This window comes from Aethalodelphis obliquidens, unplaced genomic scaffold (assembly GCF_003676395.1).
Source record: "Aethalodelphis obliquidens isolate GAN/ISIS:26980383/991018 unplaced genomic scaffold, ASM367639v1 scaffold1, whole genome shotgun sequence".
Taxonomy (NCBI): domain Eukaryota; kingdom Metazoa; phylum Chordata; class Mammalia; order Artiodactyla; family Delphinidae; genus Aethalodelphis; species Aethalodelphis obliquidens.
In genome coordinates this window covers 105,597,532-105,618,063 of record NW_020837945.1, presented here as the reverse complement: position 1 = coordinate 105,618,063, position 20,532 = coordinate 105,597,532, and the positions used below count along the sequence as shown (strand labels likewise).

General features: G+C 35.5%; 1 protein-coding gene across 2 annotated transcripts in view; it reads left to right on the top strand.

The window, feature by feature from the left end:
* The window catches only part of MLF1 (myeloid leukemia factor 1), a 56,011-nt gene that overhangs the window by 33,064 nt on the left and 2,415 nt on the right, over positions 1–20,532 (top strand). For both annotated transcript variants that reach the window (XM_027113184.1, XM_027113190.1), the window contains 5 exons: positions 6,207–6,354; positions 15,619–15,696; positions 16,060–16,143; positions 17,238–17,366; positions 19,403–19,562. In XM_027113184.1, the coding sequence (XP_026968985.1) occupies positions 6,207–6,354; positions 15,619–15,696; positions 16,060–16,143; positions 17,238–17,366; positions 19,403–19,562 (599 nt within the window). The remainder of the gene's footprint in view (positions 1–6,206; positions 6,355–15,618; positions 15,697–16,059; positions 16,144–17,237; positions 17,367–19,402; positions 19,563–20,532) is intronic.

Sequence of the window (20,532 nt, the reverse complement as noted above, 5' to 3'; positions counted from 1 at the left end):
CCTATGGGTAAGCTTGATCTGTGCTATGTAGGGGTGGCTAAAACTCTGTTAGAAGACTTGAAACTGTCTGGCGAAGAACCAGGCTCAAAGTTCAGTGCAGCCACAGTCACAGGAAAATGAGGAGTGAAGTCCCAAAAGGGGAGAGAATCAGAGAGGGTGATCTCTAAGAGCTGTTAATAAATTCTGCACAAGTCTCCATTTGAGCCTTACACCTGTATATGTGGGAGAGACATAAAGCAGTTCAGCCAAGGATAAAACCAATATTGAGAATTGAGCTGCCACTCAAGAGACAGAATTTTAATATTAAGGCCAGCCAGAATAACTGCCTGCTTAAAACAACAACAGCAACCCACACTACTCCTGAGTATAACAGATCTATAACTCCCAAACATAATAGCCACAATTTACAGATACAATCCAAAATTACTTGACAACAACAACAAAAAAAAAACAGGAAAATGCGACCCATTCTCCAGAGAAAAGATAATCAATAGAGATTGATCCCAAACTGATCCAGATGTTGGAATTAACCAAGAAGGATTTTAAAACAATTATTACAATTTTACTCAATGATGTAAAGGAAAATATGTTTACAATGAATGAAAAGATATGAAATCTCAGTGGAGGAAGAGAAATTATAAAACAAAAACAACCAAATAGAAATTCTAGAAGTGAAAAATGCAGTATTTTTAGGAAAAAAATTCACTGGATGGGCATAAAGATGGCCAACAGGTACATGAAAAGATGTTCAGCATCCCACTAATCACCAGAGAAATGCAAGTCAAAACCACAATGAGATATCACCTCACATTCGTCAGAATGGCTGTCATTAAAAAGCTCACAAATAACAAATGTTGGCAAGGATATGGAGTAAAGGGAACCCTAGTACACTGTCAGTGGGAATGTAAATTTTTGTAGCCACTGTGAAAAACACTACAAAGTTTTGTCAAAAAAAACTAAAAATAGAACTACCATATGATCCAGCAATTCTACTCCTGGGTATATATCCAAAGAAAATGAAAACACTAATTTGAAAAGATACATGTACGCCAGTGTTCATAGCAGCATTATTTATAATAGTTAAGACATGGAAGAAACCCAAGTGTCCATCAACAGATGAATGAATAAAGATGATGTGGTATATGTATAATGGAATAGTACTCAGCCATAAAAAAGAATTAAATTTTGCCATTTGCAACAATATGAATGGACCTGGAGGGTATTATGCTTAGTGAAATAAGTCAGACAGAGAAAGACAAATACTGTATGTTATCATTATATGTGGAATCTAAAAAATAAACAAATGAAAGACTATCACAAAACAGAAACTGACTCACGGATATAGAGAACAAACTAGTGGTTATCAGTGGGGAGAGGGCACAGGGGAGGGGCAAGAGAGGCGGGGAGAGGGGATTAAGAGGTACAAACTACTATGTGTAAAATAAATAAGCCTCAAGGATGTATTGGACAACACGGGGAATATAGCCAGTATTTTATAATCACTTGAAATGGAATATAGTCTATAAATATATTGAATCATTATGTTGTATACCTGAAACTAATATAATACTGTAAATCAACTATACTTCAGTAAACACAGACTTATTTGGATAGAAATGGGCAAATGTTCAATAATTGCTTTATCATTGTAATTTATACTCTGAGTACTTCAAAAAGTATTACAACTTCCTGGCCAATAGGAAGTTGAAATTGATTTTAGCCCTCCAAAGTTCAGGGCTCTATACCCACTGCCTGGCACAGGGCCTTCTACATAGGTATTCAGTATATATTTGTTAAATAAATGGAGACCATTTGCATCAAAACAAGCAGAAATTGAACTACAGTCCCTGATAAAGTGGTTGAAGAGGACAGATTATAGTGTTTATTCATTTGAGGTCCTTGGAGCATCTGCATTAGGGCTACTTGAAATGCTTGCTGAAATGCAGATTACTGGGCCATGCTCCAGATATACTGAATCAAAAATCCCTGGGCGTATGTCTCAGGAGTCTGCATTTTAATGGGTACCTCTGGTGACTTTTAAGCATGATCAAGTTAAAAGAAATAATGCACAGAGGGCAGGGAAAAGAAGACCAGGTAAAGCCCAGAGGAAGTATGTCTTTAGGGGGCAGTGCTTTTCAGCATTTTAACATCATTTACAATTAGAGAATATTTGCAAAGCACCTTGGAGTACAAAGGAGGAGAGACTGATAGAAGCTGGAAGTAACCAGCGCCAGGGACTTTGGCAGGTTCAGGCCCCACCTGGCTGCCACAAGGATGAGGTATCAACATTTTGACACATCAGTAATCTATCTGTGACACTAAAGAAGCTCCATCAAGGGCGAGAAGGAAAGGAGAACTTAAAGGAGAAATTTATCAAACAAGGCTGAGAACAGTGCATTGCCCCCAAAGTTCCAGATGCTGTGGAGAATTCAAGGACTAGGGATGACCTTTGGGTTTCAGTAATTGGAAGGTTAAGGGAATCATTGGCGTTTTATTGCAGAGGTGAAGGGAAGGAAAAGGCATTTGTAAAGAAATAAAGGGAATGAGCTACAAGGAAGTAAAGGACACAAGTATAGATGACTATTGGAAGATTTTAAGTGCTAAAAGAAAGGAGACAGTAGCTGGAAAAGTATCAGGAAAGGGTTTGGGGGAGTGGGAGGCAAGGTATAACAGAAGCCTTTCTTTGGTACTTTAAGAACAGAAGGTAGTTTGCGTTGGCATGGATTTCATAAATTACTTTAAAAAAATTGTAATTATTTAGTTGTCTAATAAAGGACCTCAAAAGTCCCCTTGAATTATAACAAGAAATAATAGTTACAAATCAGGCCATTAGTCAGAGAGAATGCTGCCATTAGGGTGGATACTTCTTCAAGAGCTGGTGCTTTCAGAGCTGATGTCTTTTGGCTTGTCCTAATTCAGGTTCAAGTTCTTTAATCGATTGTCTTCATCATCAGTCATAGAAATCCCCTTCAGCACACTAGTGCCAGGTTAATCACAAGCTGTATTTTATAGCTTTTCAATCTTCTAAGACTATTTTATGCAGACTGACAGGAACAATTGGAAATTGCTTTAAATAAAATGATTTTAGGAATGTATTTGTGGTAGACAGAATAATGCTCCCCTAAAGATGCCCATGTCCCAATCCCCCAAAACTGTGAATATGTCATTTTGCATTGCAGGGGGAAATTAAGGTTATAGTTGGAATTAACTCTGTTAATCAGCTAACCTTAAAATAGGAGAATAACCTGGATTATCCAGGCAGGCTCGATTTAATCACAAGAATCTTTTAAATATGGAAGCCTCAGGGAGAGATTTGAAGACGCTATGCTGCAGGTTTTGAAAATGGGGAAAGGAGCCATAAGCCAGGGAACACGAGCAGTCTCTAGAAACTAGAAAAAGGCAACTGATTTTCCCCTGCAGCCTCCAGAAGCAATACAGCCCTGCCAACACAATGATTCTAGCCAATTCTGGGCTTCTAACTTCCAGAACTGTAAGAAAATTAATTTGTGTTGTTTTAAGTCACTAAATTTGTGGTGATTTGTTACAGAAGCAATAGTAAACTAATATAATATCTAAGTTTTAAAATCTTAATTTTAAAACATAAAGTCTCACTTCTCTGTCAGACCAGAAGTTCCTCCAGACCAGTAATCAACCTTTATGCTTGATGCACAATATACAAAATAAACATTTGTTGAACTTGAACCTGTATATCATATTGTCTAGCCACCATTTCTTGGGAGAATTGCTTACTGTTCTTAAATAAAGTTTCCACTCACCTGGGAGCATGCTACATAGAGAAGCATTTCCGATGCAGTCAGTACCTGTAGTTCCGAACTTCTTCCTTAGTGACTTTTGATTGACTCTTATTTATTAAATATGAGCATTGAGAACCATAGCTATGTTATGAATACCATAAAAGATACAACATTATTTTTTAAAAAACAGGGTTTTTTTTTGTCTTAATGTTATGGAGTTGCGAGGGTTCTTTATATATTCTAGACATCAGGCTTTTATTATATATGTCTTGTAACTACTTTTTCCCCCAATCTTGGACTTGCCTTTTCATTTTCTTAGCATCAGCTTACTGAGCCACACAGCCAGGATCCTTTGTTAGGTCTTCAGTTTTCACCAGACTGTGACCTTTGCATGGAAATTTTATTTCTGACTTAGTTTTCTACCTCTGCCTTTCATCTTTAACTAACTCCAACTCCTATGACATTTTACATATCTCCATAAGCGTCTTTTGTTTTTAGAAGATGAAGAATAAATAGAATACAAGTTCCGTGCCTTCTTGTACCTCAGTTTCAACTGCTCTGGAGTAAGACCACCTATCTAAGAAACCTATCTAAGAAACACCACCCTCAATTGAGGTTTGTTTTATGCCATAGAAGCTTATATATATATTCATACCATCCCAAACATAGTCTCAAAACTTGGTGAAAATCTATAAAACATTTTCTCATGATGCAGAAACAGACCTACTTATTTTTATAGATTTGTATTCATTTCCTTCCCAGTCATTAGATGAAACTACCAAAATTAACAGAATAAGGGCAGTTTTAAATGTGTTATACACTGCTCTTTGGGATGTAATATGTATTAGTTACCTATTGCAGCTTAAAACAAACATTGATTATGTCATAACTTCTGTTGGTTAGGAATCTAGGAGCAGCTTAGTGGTTCCAACTCGGGCCCTGTTAGGCTGCAATCAAGTTGTGAGTCAAGGCTGTCGTCATCTTAAGGCTTGACTGACGGAGAATATACTTCCAAGTTCCTTCACGTGGCTGTTGGCTGGTCTCAAAAACCTGCCCCTAAGCTCACTCATGTGGGCCTCCCCACAGGGCTGCCTCATAGTGTGGCAGCTGCTTCCTGCAGAGTGAGCCATCATGCTAAGAGAGCACACAAGCAGAAGCCACAGTCTTTTTAAAAACCTAACTTTGGAATTGACATCCCATCACTTATATTCTATTAGAAGCAAGTCTGTAAGTCCAGCCATACTTAAGGGGAGGAAGGGTTTACATGAGGGCATGAATACCAGGGAGTGGTGATCATTGGGGCCATCTTAGAAGCTGGGTACCACACATATAAATTAGTGAGTTCATTGGTTTATCAGAGACTAGATAATCAAGTTTATAATATACCTAACTGAAATTAAGTTCAGTAATATTAGAACATTTTGTAAAAAAAAAAAAAAAACTACAAATAAATCTCCCATGTTAGAAGATGTAAAATAAAAATGGAAGCCTTTTAAATTTAAGACAGGAAATTTAGAAGGTACGGTAGAATAATCAACACAATTTACTCTTTTATACGATACTCCCCTCAGATTTCAGATTGTCCACTTCTGACTTTCTATTACAATTCTTCCCTTCATGTTTTAAATTCTACTTATTCCTCATCTTCTAAAAATAAAAGATGCTTATGGAGATACGTAAAATGTCATAGGAGTTGGAGTTAGTTAAAGATGAAAGGCAGAGGTAGAAAACTAAGTCAGAAATAAAATGTCCATGCAAAGGTCATAGTCTGATGAAAACTGAAGACCTAACAAAGGATCCTGGCTGTGTGGCTCAGTAAGCTGATGTTAAGAAAATGAAAAGGCAAGTCCAAGATTGGGGGAAAAGTATTTACAAGACATATATAATAAAAGCCTGATGTCTAGAATATATAAAGAACTCTTACAACTCCATAACATTCAGACCAAAAAAACCCTGTTTTTTAAAAAATAATGTTGTATCTTTTATGGTATTCATAACATAGCTATAGTTCTCAATGCTCATATTTAATAAATAAGAGTTAAAAAATAAACAAGCCAGCATTCTTTATTAGCTCTCACTAGAATGTATGTAGACTGCCCAAAGTGGCCTCTACCTAGTAGCAATATTTTTCAGTCCTTTTTTGCCATTTCCTTTAGTGCTGGCTTAAGCTACCTGAGATGTGTTACTTTGTGTTTATCAATTTCATACAATGAGATAAATAAAGGTATATTTTTACTATTATACATAAGTGAATTATGGTAGGTAACAAACAGAACAGGTTTTGTATTCATGAATAGTGGGTCTTTATGAGATAATTCTATTCTCCTAAACTCTTCTTTTGTCTCTTTAACAAGCATATTAGCCCAAAATCATTCTTTGTAGTATTAAGCTGCCTACTTATTATTTAAATTCCAGCACTTACTCTTACATGATTATATGTATTTTCAACAGTGATTCTTTTATGGCACACCAAGAAAGTATGCGACAGATGATGAGAAATTTTTCTGAACCTTTTGGAAGAGACCTGTTCAGCATCTCTGATGGCAGAGGAAGAGCTCGTAACCATACGGGACATGAGGATGGAGAAAATTCCTTGACTGTAAGTTCTTTATTTTAAAGTTAGTAAAGAAAAGTATTACAGAAGAATATATCTCTGACAATAGGATATGACTAATATTTATGTTATAGAAATAACTTATGTAAAAGGAGGGACCAGTTGGAAAGCTGAGTTCTTTAACAATGAATTGTTAATTGTATAGAATTCCACTGTGCTACTAAAACTTTTAGCACCATAAAGTTATATATTACAAGCCAAACTTAAAACATTGTTTTCCATGTGTATATAGTTTTTTCCTCACCTCATCATTTACTCCCATGTCTTACATTAGAACAGGCAAGGAAATATCATTGCATACAACACTTTTTTTTCCCACTTTAAAATAAAAAAGGATAGTATAATGCTTTATCTCTATTGGACCAGGAAAAACCAGTCTTCTGCATGGCTACCTTGGACCTTCAAAACTGAGATTAACTTTTAATTGTATTCAAAAGCCTTGCAAAACTACAATATATATTCAGAAGTCTTGTCTGAGAGCAAAACTAAAAGGTTACAAACATACTCAACTCAAAAAAAAAAAAAAAACCCAGGATATTTATATACCTTAAGTATCTTCTTTTCTGCTTATTTCTATTGCTTCTTCAGCCTCAGGAATGGCAGTTCTAGAACAACAAATCCACAGGAGTTTCTTTCTAAAAGATAAATCTCTGCAATAGAAATGTAGATATTTGGAACTCAGTAAACATTTTGAATTGGTCAGTTGGGAAACTTCCCAAATCTTCCAGGAAAACATTTTCGTATTTTCTATTTGCAGTGGTCTTAAATAGAGCAAAATGTTTCAAATACTCCTAAGACGTTTGATGGATAACATTGCATTTGCCATTTAAATGAAAGTAATCTTCACCTTCTTTTTCACATACATATTATTCCAATATATATATTAATTACATTCCAGTTATTTTTTAAATTAGTTAATGTGGTATCATTATATATATTTTTTACTGTTAGGGCTATAAATTTCCATAAAAGTTGAAAATTAAGGTCAAAGGAAAAAATTGTCAAAGAGAGCAGAAAAATCAAATATGACATTCTGAAATTTTATCTTTCACATGAGCATTGAAGCATTTTATATATCTGCTATAACCACAGCAAAGAAAGAGTAGGGCTGTACATAGTGCTTTGTATTTACGTGCATAAATGAGCTACTCGTAGCCTTTGTAGAAAAAGAAGTGACAATTTTATTCCCTTGTAAGCATAGAAAGGAGATCTGTTTATAATTCAGCTATAAAGTTCTTATTAAGGATGCCTAAGCTGTAACTCTGCTGGTCATCCATTGGAAGTAGAAGTAAATGTTTCTTTCCTGGGTACTTGTGCTTAAAACATCTGAATGTTTAATGAGCTGGAATAAGAAATATATGTAACCAAATAGATAAATTTCTGTGAAACTGTAGCTTATACGATTCATAATTTAGAACTATTTGTATTTTAGCTTGCCTCATAGTTACCTTGCCAATGTGGCTTGAAATCAAGTTTTGGGGAACCAAAAACACCCACACAGCTGAAGTAATATGGTTGCATAAATGTGATGATTGAATAAGGAAAGTCAAGCAGGAAAACAACTCTGAATATAAAGGAAGGCCAAGAACAACATTTGAATGAAAAACTAAAATAGTTGCTACCTTGTCTGGTTTATAGTGACATAAATTAACTTTTGTGTAAGATTGTTAATCATAGATGTAGGCTAAAGTCTGTAGCATTATCCAATAGAACATTCTGGATGATGCAAATGTTCTAAATCTGCCCTGTTCAGTGTGGTTAGCCACATATGGCTGTCGAGCACTTGAAATGTGCCTAGTGCTACTGAATTTTTAATTAAATTCTAATTATTTTAAAACTAATTTTAAATAGCCACACGTGGCTATTGGCTACCTTAATGGAGAGCATGATGAAATTCAAATAGACTGGAAAGCTTTTAGCTTTTTTTTAAACCAATGCTGAGTAAAGTACACTAATCACCTATATGCGAACCTATCGTCTTATGTTTTAATTTAATAAAAATCTCTTTAAACATTTTCCCAAGAAAAACTGCAGTACTCATCTACCTATTAAATAAAAAGTAAATGGTAATTTTTACTATATCAGATTTAGACAAAACCATTTCATAAAACTTTGAGTTTTATAACTTTTTATATAGTCAATACTGCTAGGTAGTATTTAGTTGCCTCTCCCATCTAAAATCAAGTAGTATACATTCTTCTTCAGTTACATTGTATTGTATCAACTGTCTTAGAAAGCTAACACCAGTGGGGTTTTTTCTTGTTCAAACTATGAAAACTCTTTGCCAACCAAGAGTACTGAGCACTGTCCTAGGGCAGTTGAAGGGCAGTAGTAATTTTTAAATATAGGAATTTCATCCAGTTTTACAAGGAACATTCAGCTTCTCTTTTAGCCAAAACACTTTTTCTTTCCTGGTACATTATAATTTGTACTGGTGAGATATGGCTCACCTTTTTTTCCCTAGGGTGTGATACATTTGACATATTTATGTCTCAGTATGAAAGAGTTATGTAATAGCAAAACTAAATTAATTAATTAAAAGAAAACAAAAACAAACAAACAACAGTAGCAACAGAAGGCCTGTATCCTAACTTGACTTTTCTAAGTCAGTGTCTCATAACTAGATGTGAAAGTAGAAACAGAAGTTAGAAATTGACTGCAGAAGATGAAAAAGATGGCTACCTAGTTTGAAAAGAGCACAGTGAAGAAAACAGTAGACTTTTTGAGCATGCTGGCTGTTCTATTTGAACTTTTATTAACAGTTTACACAAACTTTTTATTCTCTTTTTATGAAGTTATAAATTTTAAAATGAGTATTTCGATTAAGTAGCGAGCCATATGCTGATGCTTTTAAGCATAGTGGATGAAAATTTATATTTCAAATAGACACTTGATAACTTTTTTCTTATTTTTGGCCCATTTCTTGACGTTTGTCATCTTTAACAGCCCTATTAGGAAGGAAAACAGAGACACCTACAGAAGTAGAAGCAGCATCAGCTTTGCCGTTTTCCTGTGTTTGTACTATTAGCAGTTTCTTCAGTTCATGATTTCTTTATTGGGATACTTTTAAGCCAGTTGTCCATTTTGAGAGGACTGGTTTGTTTAAAACTATAATTTAATCTGTAAATTTATTTAATTAGGCAGTTTATAATTCAAGATATGACATGTGACCATTTGACAATTAGATTGAGAGATGGTGCCAGAGTCAATGTAAAATCTGTTTTTCCTTTCAGTAAAAAGAAACAGAAAGAGGAATTTTACTGGTACATCAATACACTTTGGAGATTACTGTTCTACATATACAGTATAAGTATATATCAACTGATATAACTTATAAAATTGAATATAAACACAGTTTTCTCTAGTTTTTTGGTCATAACTTACACAGGGAGAAAATTATCACAGAATAATGGTAAAACTTTATATATACCTTTTACCAAGAAATTCAAAATTTATTTTCAACATTTAAAACTTCCAAGTAATGAAAGTTTTTAATTTGTATACGAATCTAAAAATTTATTTTCATTCATCTGTACCTATTGAGAAATATAATTTATGAACTATTAATTTTGATTATTCTATCTATTATACTTAATATTCTTTTTCCTATCGAAGACTCCAAATATCTTTAAATATCTATGTGTGATCCTTTCTGAAGTACATATTACTTATTCCATAAATTAGTTCTTAGGAGGTATTCATTAAATTTTTGGCCGAATATCTCTACTAATTTTTTGAAATGTTATTAATTTAGATACTTTTGATTTTTAACAAGTTAAAGGAAAGATTAACTGATTTTTTAAAAAATATGGAATAGTTGAACAAAGGAGAGATGATATAATCTTAATCGTTGTACCTTATGTGTTAATTTTGGTGTGAATTTGCGTTTCCTTTGAGAAATGTTTGTCTCAATCCATAGCAAATACTTTCTCTTTCAACTGCCTTTAACAAATACTAGAGTAGTCTTATTTAAAAGTGATATATGGTCTCTCTATTTGCCTGCCAGGATCCTGTCAGGCTCTACAATGAATAATAAGCAGATAACTTTAAAAATATATGTTGAATTCTTTTTGATTAAAAGGTTCTGTAATTTGGTTAGCTCTGAACTATGTGATTATGCAGTGCATTTCTCTCTTTTTCAGAGATTGTTATATAATAAATATCATAACCAAAATTAATTGGATTTTTTTTCTAGGTGATGAGTTCTCTTGTGCCTTTTGGCAGTTTTGGTAGTATGGTTCATATCATAAGACACAAACCATTTGAGCAATATTTTCTGACAAATATTTATTTTTCATTAACTCAAGCAAACTGAATTGGCATGCCCAATTTCATAATGGCTTTTTAGCATTTATTACTGAAAACTTGTGTCATGTGTTAAATTTATCTTAGAGTGTTTAGGCCTGTGTTTTGTGAAGTAAGTAATATCAACATAATAAAATCAGTTTTCCAAAAGAAAAAGTACATTTTAGTTGATGACTACTCACTTGATTTGCAAAAGGGATCCCCACAGTTGTGTTTAAAAGTTGGAAACTTCCCCAAGCTTATGAAGACTTTTCAAAAGGTGAAAAACCACCAAACTGTAGCTAGACAAGCACATCTGGAAAAGCTCAGATTGGCTGCTTTCTCTAGGACTCTATTGCCAATTCATTCATGCGTTTCCTTTCCCATGTTCAAGCATGGCTACTCTGCAACCAGCTTTTCTCCCACCCCTGTTTCTCCAGGCCTTTGGTCCTGTTTTCTGTGGCTCTAGCTTCTAACACATTAAAGGCAATCTGAGGAGTAACAGAAAATAGCATCACCTTGGAACATTTCCTATGGATGCACCTATGCTCTCATGAAAAAGTTTTTTTATTCTCTTGTGCTAGACTTCAGCCATTTCTCTCCTTAAAGCTTGACATATAACATTTGTCCTTCCTGACCAGAGTTTTTAGTGGGACAAGTGATGAAGGAAAAAAAAAAAACAGCTATAGCACAGAGTTATCAGTAAAAATGATCAGGAAGTTCAGCATGCTGTGGGAGCACAGGCAGAAAAAAGCCTGTAGCCCAGACCTTTGGGGATGGTGGAGTGGAGGTCAACTAGAGAACACTTCCTGAACCTTAAGGATTAATAGGAGTTAGCCAGGAAAATCTGGGAGGGGAGAAGACGAGTGCTCAACACAGAGGAAACAGCATGTGCAGAAACCTAGAGGCTAGGGAGCCCAAAGATGTTTAGGGTCATTTGGCCCTAGGATGTGAGTTGGAGAGTGTGTATAGATGAGGATGGAGAGGTAACCAGGGCGACTTCTTTTGGCCCTGGTAAGGATTGTGGACATTATCTTAAGAGCAGGGGGAGCAATTGATGAATTTTCATCAAAACAGTAGTAGAATCAGGTTCTCTTTTTTTTTTTTTTTTTTTTGCGGTACGCGGGCCTCTCACTGTTGCGGCCTCTCCCGTTGTGGAGCACAGGCTCCAGATGCGCAGGCTCAGCGACCATGGCTCTTGGGCCCAGCCGCTCCGTGGCATGTGGGATCTTCCCGGACCGGGACACAAACCCGTGTCCCCTGCATTGGCAGGCAGACTCTCAACCACTGCACCACCAGGGAAGCCCCCAGATTCTCATTTTTTAAAGATCATTGTGCCTGCAGGGAGGAGAGAGATTAGAAGGGATCACAGTGGAGACAGGGAGACTAGGAGGCTGATCAAGTATTCTGGGAAGTATTAGTGATAGCTTCTACTCAGGTAATAGCTGTGGTGATAAGGAGAAATAATCTCCTTTGAGAAAGAGTTAAATAGGTGAATGGATAGAACTTGTTGATAAATTGGGTTGATGGATCAGTAGAGAGGGAGAAGGAAAGTATTATGCTTATTTTTGTGGCATGAGGAATTAGGTAGATGGGAATGCCACTGAGCTAGGAACAGAGAGCATTGATGCAGTGCAGGTATGAGGGCAGGGGTGTTCAGAAAGGTCATTTCAATTCTGGGTGTTTTGCATTTGAGGCATCTGTGGGTTGTCCAGGTGGGATTTATCTGGTAAACAGTTGGATATATGGGTTTGAGCTGAGCTAATTAGTTAACTAATTAGAGATAATTAGTTCCTTCATTCAGCAAATATTTATTGAGCCCTCCTATGTGCCAGGAGTTGTTTTTAAAGTATTGGGAATTAGTAGTGGGTAAGACAGAGAATATAGCCCTGCCTTCACAGAGATTAGTTTTACAGAGTGGGAAGACAGACAATAAACAACAAAATAATTTCAGATCGTCAAAGTACTCTGAAGGAGATGGAGTAATGATATAGTGACAGGTGGATGTGAGGCAGAGATTAGTTTAGACGGGTGGGCTTCTTAAGGAGGTGATACTTGAATGATTAGAAGAAACTATACTGAGAGTCAGGAGAAAACATTCTAGGCAGAGAAGAGCAGCTGTACAGAGTTCCTGAAGGCCTCAAAAGCCCACTGGAATCTCCGCTCTAATTTGTAGCTCCACTTTTTTGTCAAGGCGTTGGGCCACCCCATAGCAAGTACAGATACATCTTTTGATGGCTGATTTGATAGTGAATTGAGAAGAGACAGAATATACCCCAAACATCGGATCTTTTTCTCCTCCTCCTCCTCCTCTCCTTCCTTAGGCCAGCCCTTCTGTCTCTCTTGAATTGTTCTCTCTTAATACAGCCTTGATTCTCAACCTAATGTTGAAGCAAAAAATTCACAACATTTCCTGAATTGTGTTGAATCTCTGAAATGCAGATTAATTCTATTGTAGTCCTTTGCATCCTAAAGATGTATCAGTAACTCCTAAACGTGTCATTGTTGTTCCCTACTGTGCTAAGTGCAGATTCTAAAAAGGAATTTGCTTTTTTCATCTATTTTCTATTGTAACTAGCAATAAAAACCCAGTAGAAGGCAGAGACATAAACAGGCCTTTGATGATTCTTTACTGAGTCCCAGCTTGGCACAAAGCAAAAGAATATCCAGGAGGGCTGAAATACCAGCATTGAATAACAGTGCCTTACAGGATTCAAAACACTCCTCCTGCTTGAGCAGGGGAGTTCCTTGAACTAAACACTCCTTATAATAGTAGATGATGCTTTGGGTGACACACTAGAATATGTGCTTCACTTTTTGATTCCTGCTGATTGTTCCAGTGATAAAACTTAAAATCAATAGCAGATCTTTCTAGAGCAGAGTTTTGCAGCCTTGACACCACTACTTTCACGTTGGGCTGGATAATTCTTGTTCTGGGGAGCTGTCCTATGCTTTGTAGGATGTTTAGCAGAATCCCTTGCCTCTACCGCTAGATGCCAGTCATATACCCTCCCCAGCTGTGACAAACAAAAATGAGTATAATTATTGCCAAATGTCCCCCTGGGATCAAAATCACTCCTGGCTAAGAAACTACTGTTCTGGAGGAACTCTTAACTGTTCTTCTAAAGGAGCATACCTCTGGAGGCATCAGGCTCCCCAGCTTCAAACTATACTACAAAGCTACAATAATCAAGATAGTATGGTACTGGCACAAAAACAGAAATATAGATCAATGGTACAGGATAGAAAGCCCAGAGGTAAACCCATGCACATATGGTCACCTAATTTATGACAAAGAAGGCAAGAACATACAAAGGAGAAAAGACAGTCTCTTCAATAAGTGGTGCTGGGAAAACTGGACAGCTACATGTAAAAGAATGAAATTAGAACATTCCCTAACACCATACACAAAAATAAACTTCAAATGGATTAAAGACCTAAATGTAAGACCAAACACTATAAAACTATCAGAGGAAAACTTAGGAAAACACAAACCATATATGTGGTTTGACATAAACCACAGCAAGGTCTCTTCTGACCCACCTCCTAGAGTAATGAAAATAAAAACAAAAATAAACAAATGGTACCTAATTAAACGTAAAAGCTTTTGCACAGCAAAGGAAACCATAAACAAGACCAAAAGACAACCCTCAGAATGGGAGAAAATATTTGCAAATGAAACAACAAAGGATTAATCTCCAAAATATACAAACAGCTCATGGAACTCCATATCAAAAAACAAACAATCCAATTAAAAAATGGGCAGAAGACCTAAATAGACATTTCACCAAAGAAGACATACAGATGGCCAAGAGGCACATGAAAAGTTGCTCAACATCACCTAATTATTGGAGAAATGCAAATCAAAACTGCAATGAGGTATCACCTCACACTGATCAGAATAGCCATTATCAAAAAATCTAGAAACAATAAATGCTGGAAAGGGTGTGGTGAAAAGGGAACCCTCCTGCACTGTTGGTGGGAATGTAAATTGATACAACCACTATGGAGAACAGTATGGAGGTTCCTTAAAAAACTAAAAATAGAACTCTCATATGACCCAGCAATCCCACTACTGGGCATATACCCTGAGAAAACCATAATTCAAGAAGAGACATGTACCACAACGTTCATTGCAGTACTATTTACAATAGCCAGGACATGGAAGCAACCTAAACGTCCATCGATAGGTGAATGGATAAAGAAGATGTGGCACATATATACAATGGAATATTACTCAGCCATAAAAAGAAACAAAATTGAGTTACTTGTAGTGAGGTGGATGGACCTAGAGTCTGTCATACAGAGTGAAGTCACAAAGAGAAAAACAAATACCGTATGCTAACACATATATATGGAATCTAAAAAAAAAAAAAATAGTACTGATGAACCTAGTGGCAGGGCAGGAATAAAGACATAGACATAGAGAATTGACTTGAGGACACGAGGTGGGAGGGGGAAGCTGGAGCGAAGTGAGAGTAGCATCGACATTTGTACGCTGCCAAATGTAAAATACATAGCTAGTGCGAAGCAGCAGCATAGCACAGGGAGATCAGCTCAGTGCTTTGCAATGACCTAGAGGGGTGGGATAGGGAGGGTGGGAGGGAAGCTCAAGAGGGAGGGGTATGGGGACATATGTGTGCATGTGGCTGATTCGCTTTGTTGTGCAGCAGAAACGAACACAGTATTGTGAAACAATTATACTCCAATAAAGGTCTATTAAAATAAATAAATTACTTAAATAGATAAAGGAGCATACCTCATGCTTCAAGTGTATGCCCTACTGAGCTGGCAGTGGTGGGCAGCAAATCCAAGGACTGTTAGTGGAATCAACCTATATCACTTGGGTCCAAGTCTGATGGAAAGGAGGACTGATTACTCCAGAGGCAGCTTCTATCACCCATGTTGGACTGCTGGAAGGAACACTGTCATCTTATACTTGGGTTTTATTTATTTGCCTGGTAGGATATCCAGAAGGAAGAAGGAAAAATTGGAAGACTAGTCTATGCTAGAGCTGTCCCACAGCCAAGGATACACCACTCAGTATTTAAATTTTAACCAGATTATGTTATGAGCAAGTTGAATTTTATGTGTGTGTGTATTTATATGTTCTTGCATGTATATATGTGTGGATATATACACATGTATGTATGCATGTATTTATAGTGTTACAACTCCCTAACCATTTGTATGTTGGCTGTTTAGGATTTTGTGTATGCTTCAAATTCTTCTTTAACAAATCACTTTCATTATATAGTCCTTAAATTATCTTTGCCTGGTCGATCACTGCATGAGACCCCACAGCAAAAATCAAAAAAAAAAAAATTTCAGCTGTTTTGGGAATGTTGATTTTGCTTCCTTTGTGTTGTGCTTATAGTTAATAACATACTTCCTAATATCCTATAGCGTACAGATGTCAACCCTTTTCAGGCAATGGACCGAATGATGTTAAATATGCGAAACAGCATGCAGGAATTACAAAGAAACTTTGTAAGTACTAAAGGACTGATGAGAATGTTATTTTCAGTTATTGGTATCCTATATTATAGTGGCTTTCAACCTTTTTCTAACCATGGTCCACAGTGATTGAAAAATATATCTTACATCATGACAGTACTTGTGTACTGTATATATTTTACACCTGAAATAAAAATTTCATGAGAAAATAATCATACTGTTTACAGCATGTGCTGATATTTTCTATTTTACTTCATATTTTAAAAATCCTGGTCACAGCCTACCAAAATGATCTCAGAACCTGCAAGTTTGAAAAGCAGCGTTAATTAAACTTTCAAAATAAAAACATTCAACTTCAAAAACATTTATTCTGCTGAAGATCACTATTGTAAATGAATGTTTTATATGAATTTAGATTTTTTTATTATGTATAACTTGTCTACTTAAAAAGATTTGTAGCATCTAAGAAATTAAGTTTTAGTGTTAAAAAATAACTCTGAAAATAGAAATTTCAGGAATGATGTTTAGGCACTGAATTAGATTCATACAGTCCAAACACTTATAAACTAGTACTAATACTCTTACTTTTCTACTCATGATATTAATCAAAATAACTTGATTCAGTATGAAGACCACCCATATTATTTTAGTCATCCAGTTTGAAATCTAAGGATCATTTCAGAATGTCCAAATCTAGGACATTATTAATGATTTTAGAAATGTAGCAGTTGGTACCCACAGAAGGTATAAAACTTCTTGGCATATGGCTAATTGGCTCAACATTGGCAAAATTGCACACAAAAGTCAACCACTGACTGTAAAAGTATTACATGCTTCAGGGCACGGCATCTATAAATTTAAGCCACAAGTCTTTGACCTCAAAGATTTGAGGATTTCTGAATGAATCACTTGTCATTTATTATTCCTTACAAGGAGAGTGTGAATTGGTACCTAAAATGGAAGGAGGTTAGGGCCTTCATGGGGGTACCATTTGGACATCATACTGATCATATATACTATCTTTAGTAGAACTTCTAGCTAGTGTTGTTACTTTATTTGGATCCTCTGACATTATTTCTTCGTATTTGACTGAACTCACTGGATTTACAATTTATATGTACCTCTAGGGTAACCTTTCAACGGATCCAAATGGACATTCGTTTAGTTCTTCCTCAGTTATGACTTATTCCAAAGTAGGAGATGAACCACCAAAAGTTTTCCAGGCCTCAACTCAAACCCGCAGGGCTCCAGGAGGAGTAAGTATTTTCTTGGAACTTTATAAAGTTGTGGAATCATAGATCACCTATATCAAATTTTAACTATTAAAATTTGACCTGGTACTGGTCAGGGGAAGGGATGGGGGGAGAAAACACAGGTCAGTGTGAAAAGCAATAAAACTAACTGTATTTATGTATTTATTTTGAGGCATTCTTTGTCTCCCCCACCTACCTCCATCCCTGCCCCAGGTGCCTTTTTTCATGTTAATATCCATGGATGTTTATTAGCTTTACATGTTGACAAAGTAAGTAGACACTATAAGAAGTCTTTGTTTCATGAAATAAATGTCTACTTTTAGTTTCTATTTGAAGTAGATGAATTTTTTAACTCATAAATATTTCAAGTATACAGAAAGGACATAGAGAATAATATAATATAAGTACCCCATACTCCTTCAATCCAGTTTAGTCAAATCATTAACACTTTTCTCTATTTAAGTTGTCTCTTGTTTTGCTTCCTTTTTAAGCAAAGATGTTACAGATTCAGTTAAAGCTTCCAATATACTCCTCCCTCCTCCTCCTTTTCCCTTTCTCCCCCAAAGACAACCATTTTCTTATACAGGCATACCTCGTTTTATTGGGCTTCACTTTATTGCACTTCACAGATAAATTGTGTTTTTAACAAACTAAAGGTTTGTGGCAACCCTGTGTTGTCAGATGATAGCAATTTTTAGCAATACAGTGTTATTAAATTAAGGTATGTACATTGCATTTTTAGACATAATGCTACTGCACACTTAATAACTACAGTATAGTGTAAACATAACTTTTATGTGTACTGAGAAACCAAAAGAATCATGTGACTCACTTTATTGCAATATTCCCTTCATTGTGGTGGTCCAGAACAGATCCCGCAGTATCTCTAAGGTATGCCTGTACCTGGAATTTATCATTTTCATGCATGCTTTTATAATTTTATTACTTATGTATGCTTCATATACAATACAGTGAATTATTTTACAGGTTTCTAAACTTTGTATAAATGGTTTCATACTGTACGTGTCCTCTGCAGCTTGACTTTGCTCAGTAATTGCTTCTGAGATTTATTCAAGTTGATATGTGTAGCTCTGGTTTCTTATTTTAACTTCTATATAAATGTCTAAAATATGAATATACCACAGTTTGTTTTGTTTTGTTTTGTTTTGTTTTGTTTTGTTTGCGGTACGCGGGCCTCTCACTGTTGTGGCCTCTCCTGTTGCGGACCGGCTCCGGACGCGCAGGCTCGGCGGCCATGGCTCACGGGCCTAGCCGCTCCGCGGCATGTGGGATCCTCCCGGATCGGGGCACGAACCCGTTTCCCCTATATCAGCAGGCGGACTCCCAACGACTGCGCCACCAGGGAAGCCCTATACCACAGTTTTTTAATCTATTTTTCTATTGATAGATATTTAGGTGTTTATAATTTTTCACCTATTCATCTTTATACCTGTCTCCTCGTGCAAAAGGGCTAGGAATGCTATTGTTGGATCGGAGGAGATGTGTGTCTTCATCCTTACCTAGAAATCACCAAGTTATTATCACACAGTGATTGAGACAATTAGCTCCCACAGACTTTGGTATGAGTTCCCATTTCTCCACTTCCTTGTTAGTACTTATAGTAAAGAAAATTTGGGTTTGCCTGTCTAATGGGTGACTTAAATGAAAATAGAATATATAAGTCATTTCACGAGTGCTGAATAATTAGTTGCCCTTTCTTGTAGGAATGCTAGTATGTACTCCCATCTATTAATTGTCAAGGACAGTGTTGAAGGCACTGTTTAATATAATTAAGTTATTCTTTGTTTTAATAATTATATTCGTTCTGTTTGTCCTAGACATTTTAATTGTAAGCAGTTCAGGAAATATCAGAGAACTATTACCATAATTTTACTACAAGTTGGTAGTGGAACTGAGTACCCATTATTTTTAGAGCAGTAGATTTATATTCTTACCTCTATAGGTAAACAGGTTCTGAGGAGTTTATAGTCTATATTTATTTAAATAATAACTAATTTTTATTTTCATCATTTTCACAGGTAAAGGAAACTAGGAGAGCACTGAGAGATTCTGAGAGTGGACTAGAAAAAATGGCTGTTGGTCATCACCTCCATGACCGAGCTCATGTCATTAAAAAGTCAAAGAACAAGAAGACTGGAGATGAAGAGGTCAATCAAGAGTTCATCAATATGAATGAAAGTAAGTTATCAGAGAAAATAGCATTCTTCCTCTCAAAGTTAAAATAGCAGCTGTACCCATAGAACTTGGTGAATATTTTTTATAGAAACATTTTATATGATGTTGTTTCAGACAGTTTATGAATTGTAAATGTAGAGAATACGTTATCAAAGTAGTAATAAAATTGTGGTTTCAGTGTTTCATTGTAGATCTGTTTTTTATAGTGATTTTTGTTAATGTTGAGTATCATTTATTTTTTTGTTTTATACTTGGAAAATGGAATCTTTTGAATTGTTTTTTAGTAAGACTATCAGTAGGAAATCGAGTTTTTATTTATTTCTGATATCAAAGAAGTACATTCGAAAAGTATAAAAAAGTATAAAGGAAATTAAAATTATTCATAACTCCAACCCCAAATAACTACTATTAACGTTTTAGTGTATTTCTTCCTAATAGTTTTATGTATTGATATATATAAACATACAATCACACATACTGTTTTTCAAAATTTGTATTTTACTATCTATATAGTTTATATTGTGCTTATTTTAATTCCCCACTATAATTGTGAACAGTCACCTATGATGTTACTTTTCAGAAACATCCTAGATGGTTACCTAAAAGTTTTATCATGAATTGGCCATAATTTATTTCAACTATTCTGTATTGTGGGGCACTTAGGCTTTTGTATAGATAAGATTTAAATTTCTGGTGTTGTTAGATAGTAAATCACATATATATCAAGCAAATCTTTCCATTTCTTAGATTTTATATTCATTCTTCAACTCATTTAAGACTTCCTAACTTTTTTCATTATAGTTTTTAAGCTGTATTCATTTCCTGTTTTTAGAAAGTATTTTGAATAAAAATGTTTTATCATAGTAAAGGGTTTAAATTATATGATTTTAGAAAAAGAAATTCTCTTGGAGCTGGATAAAATTATTCTTATGCAATGAGATGGAAGCCACAACATCTTAACCTCTCTTTAATT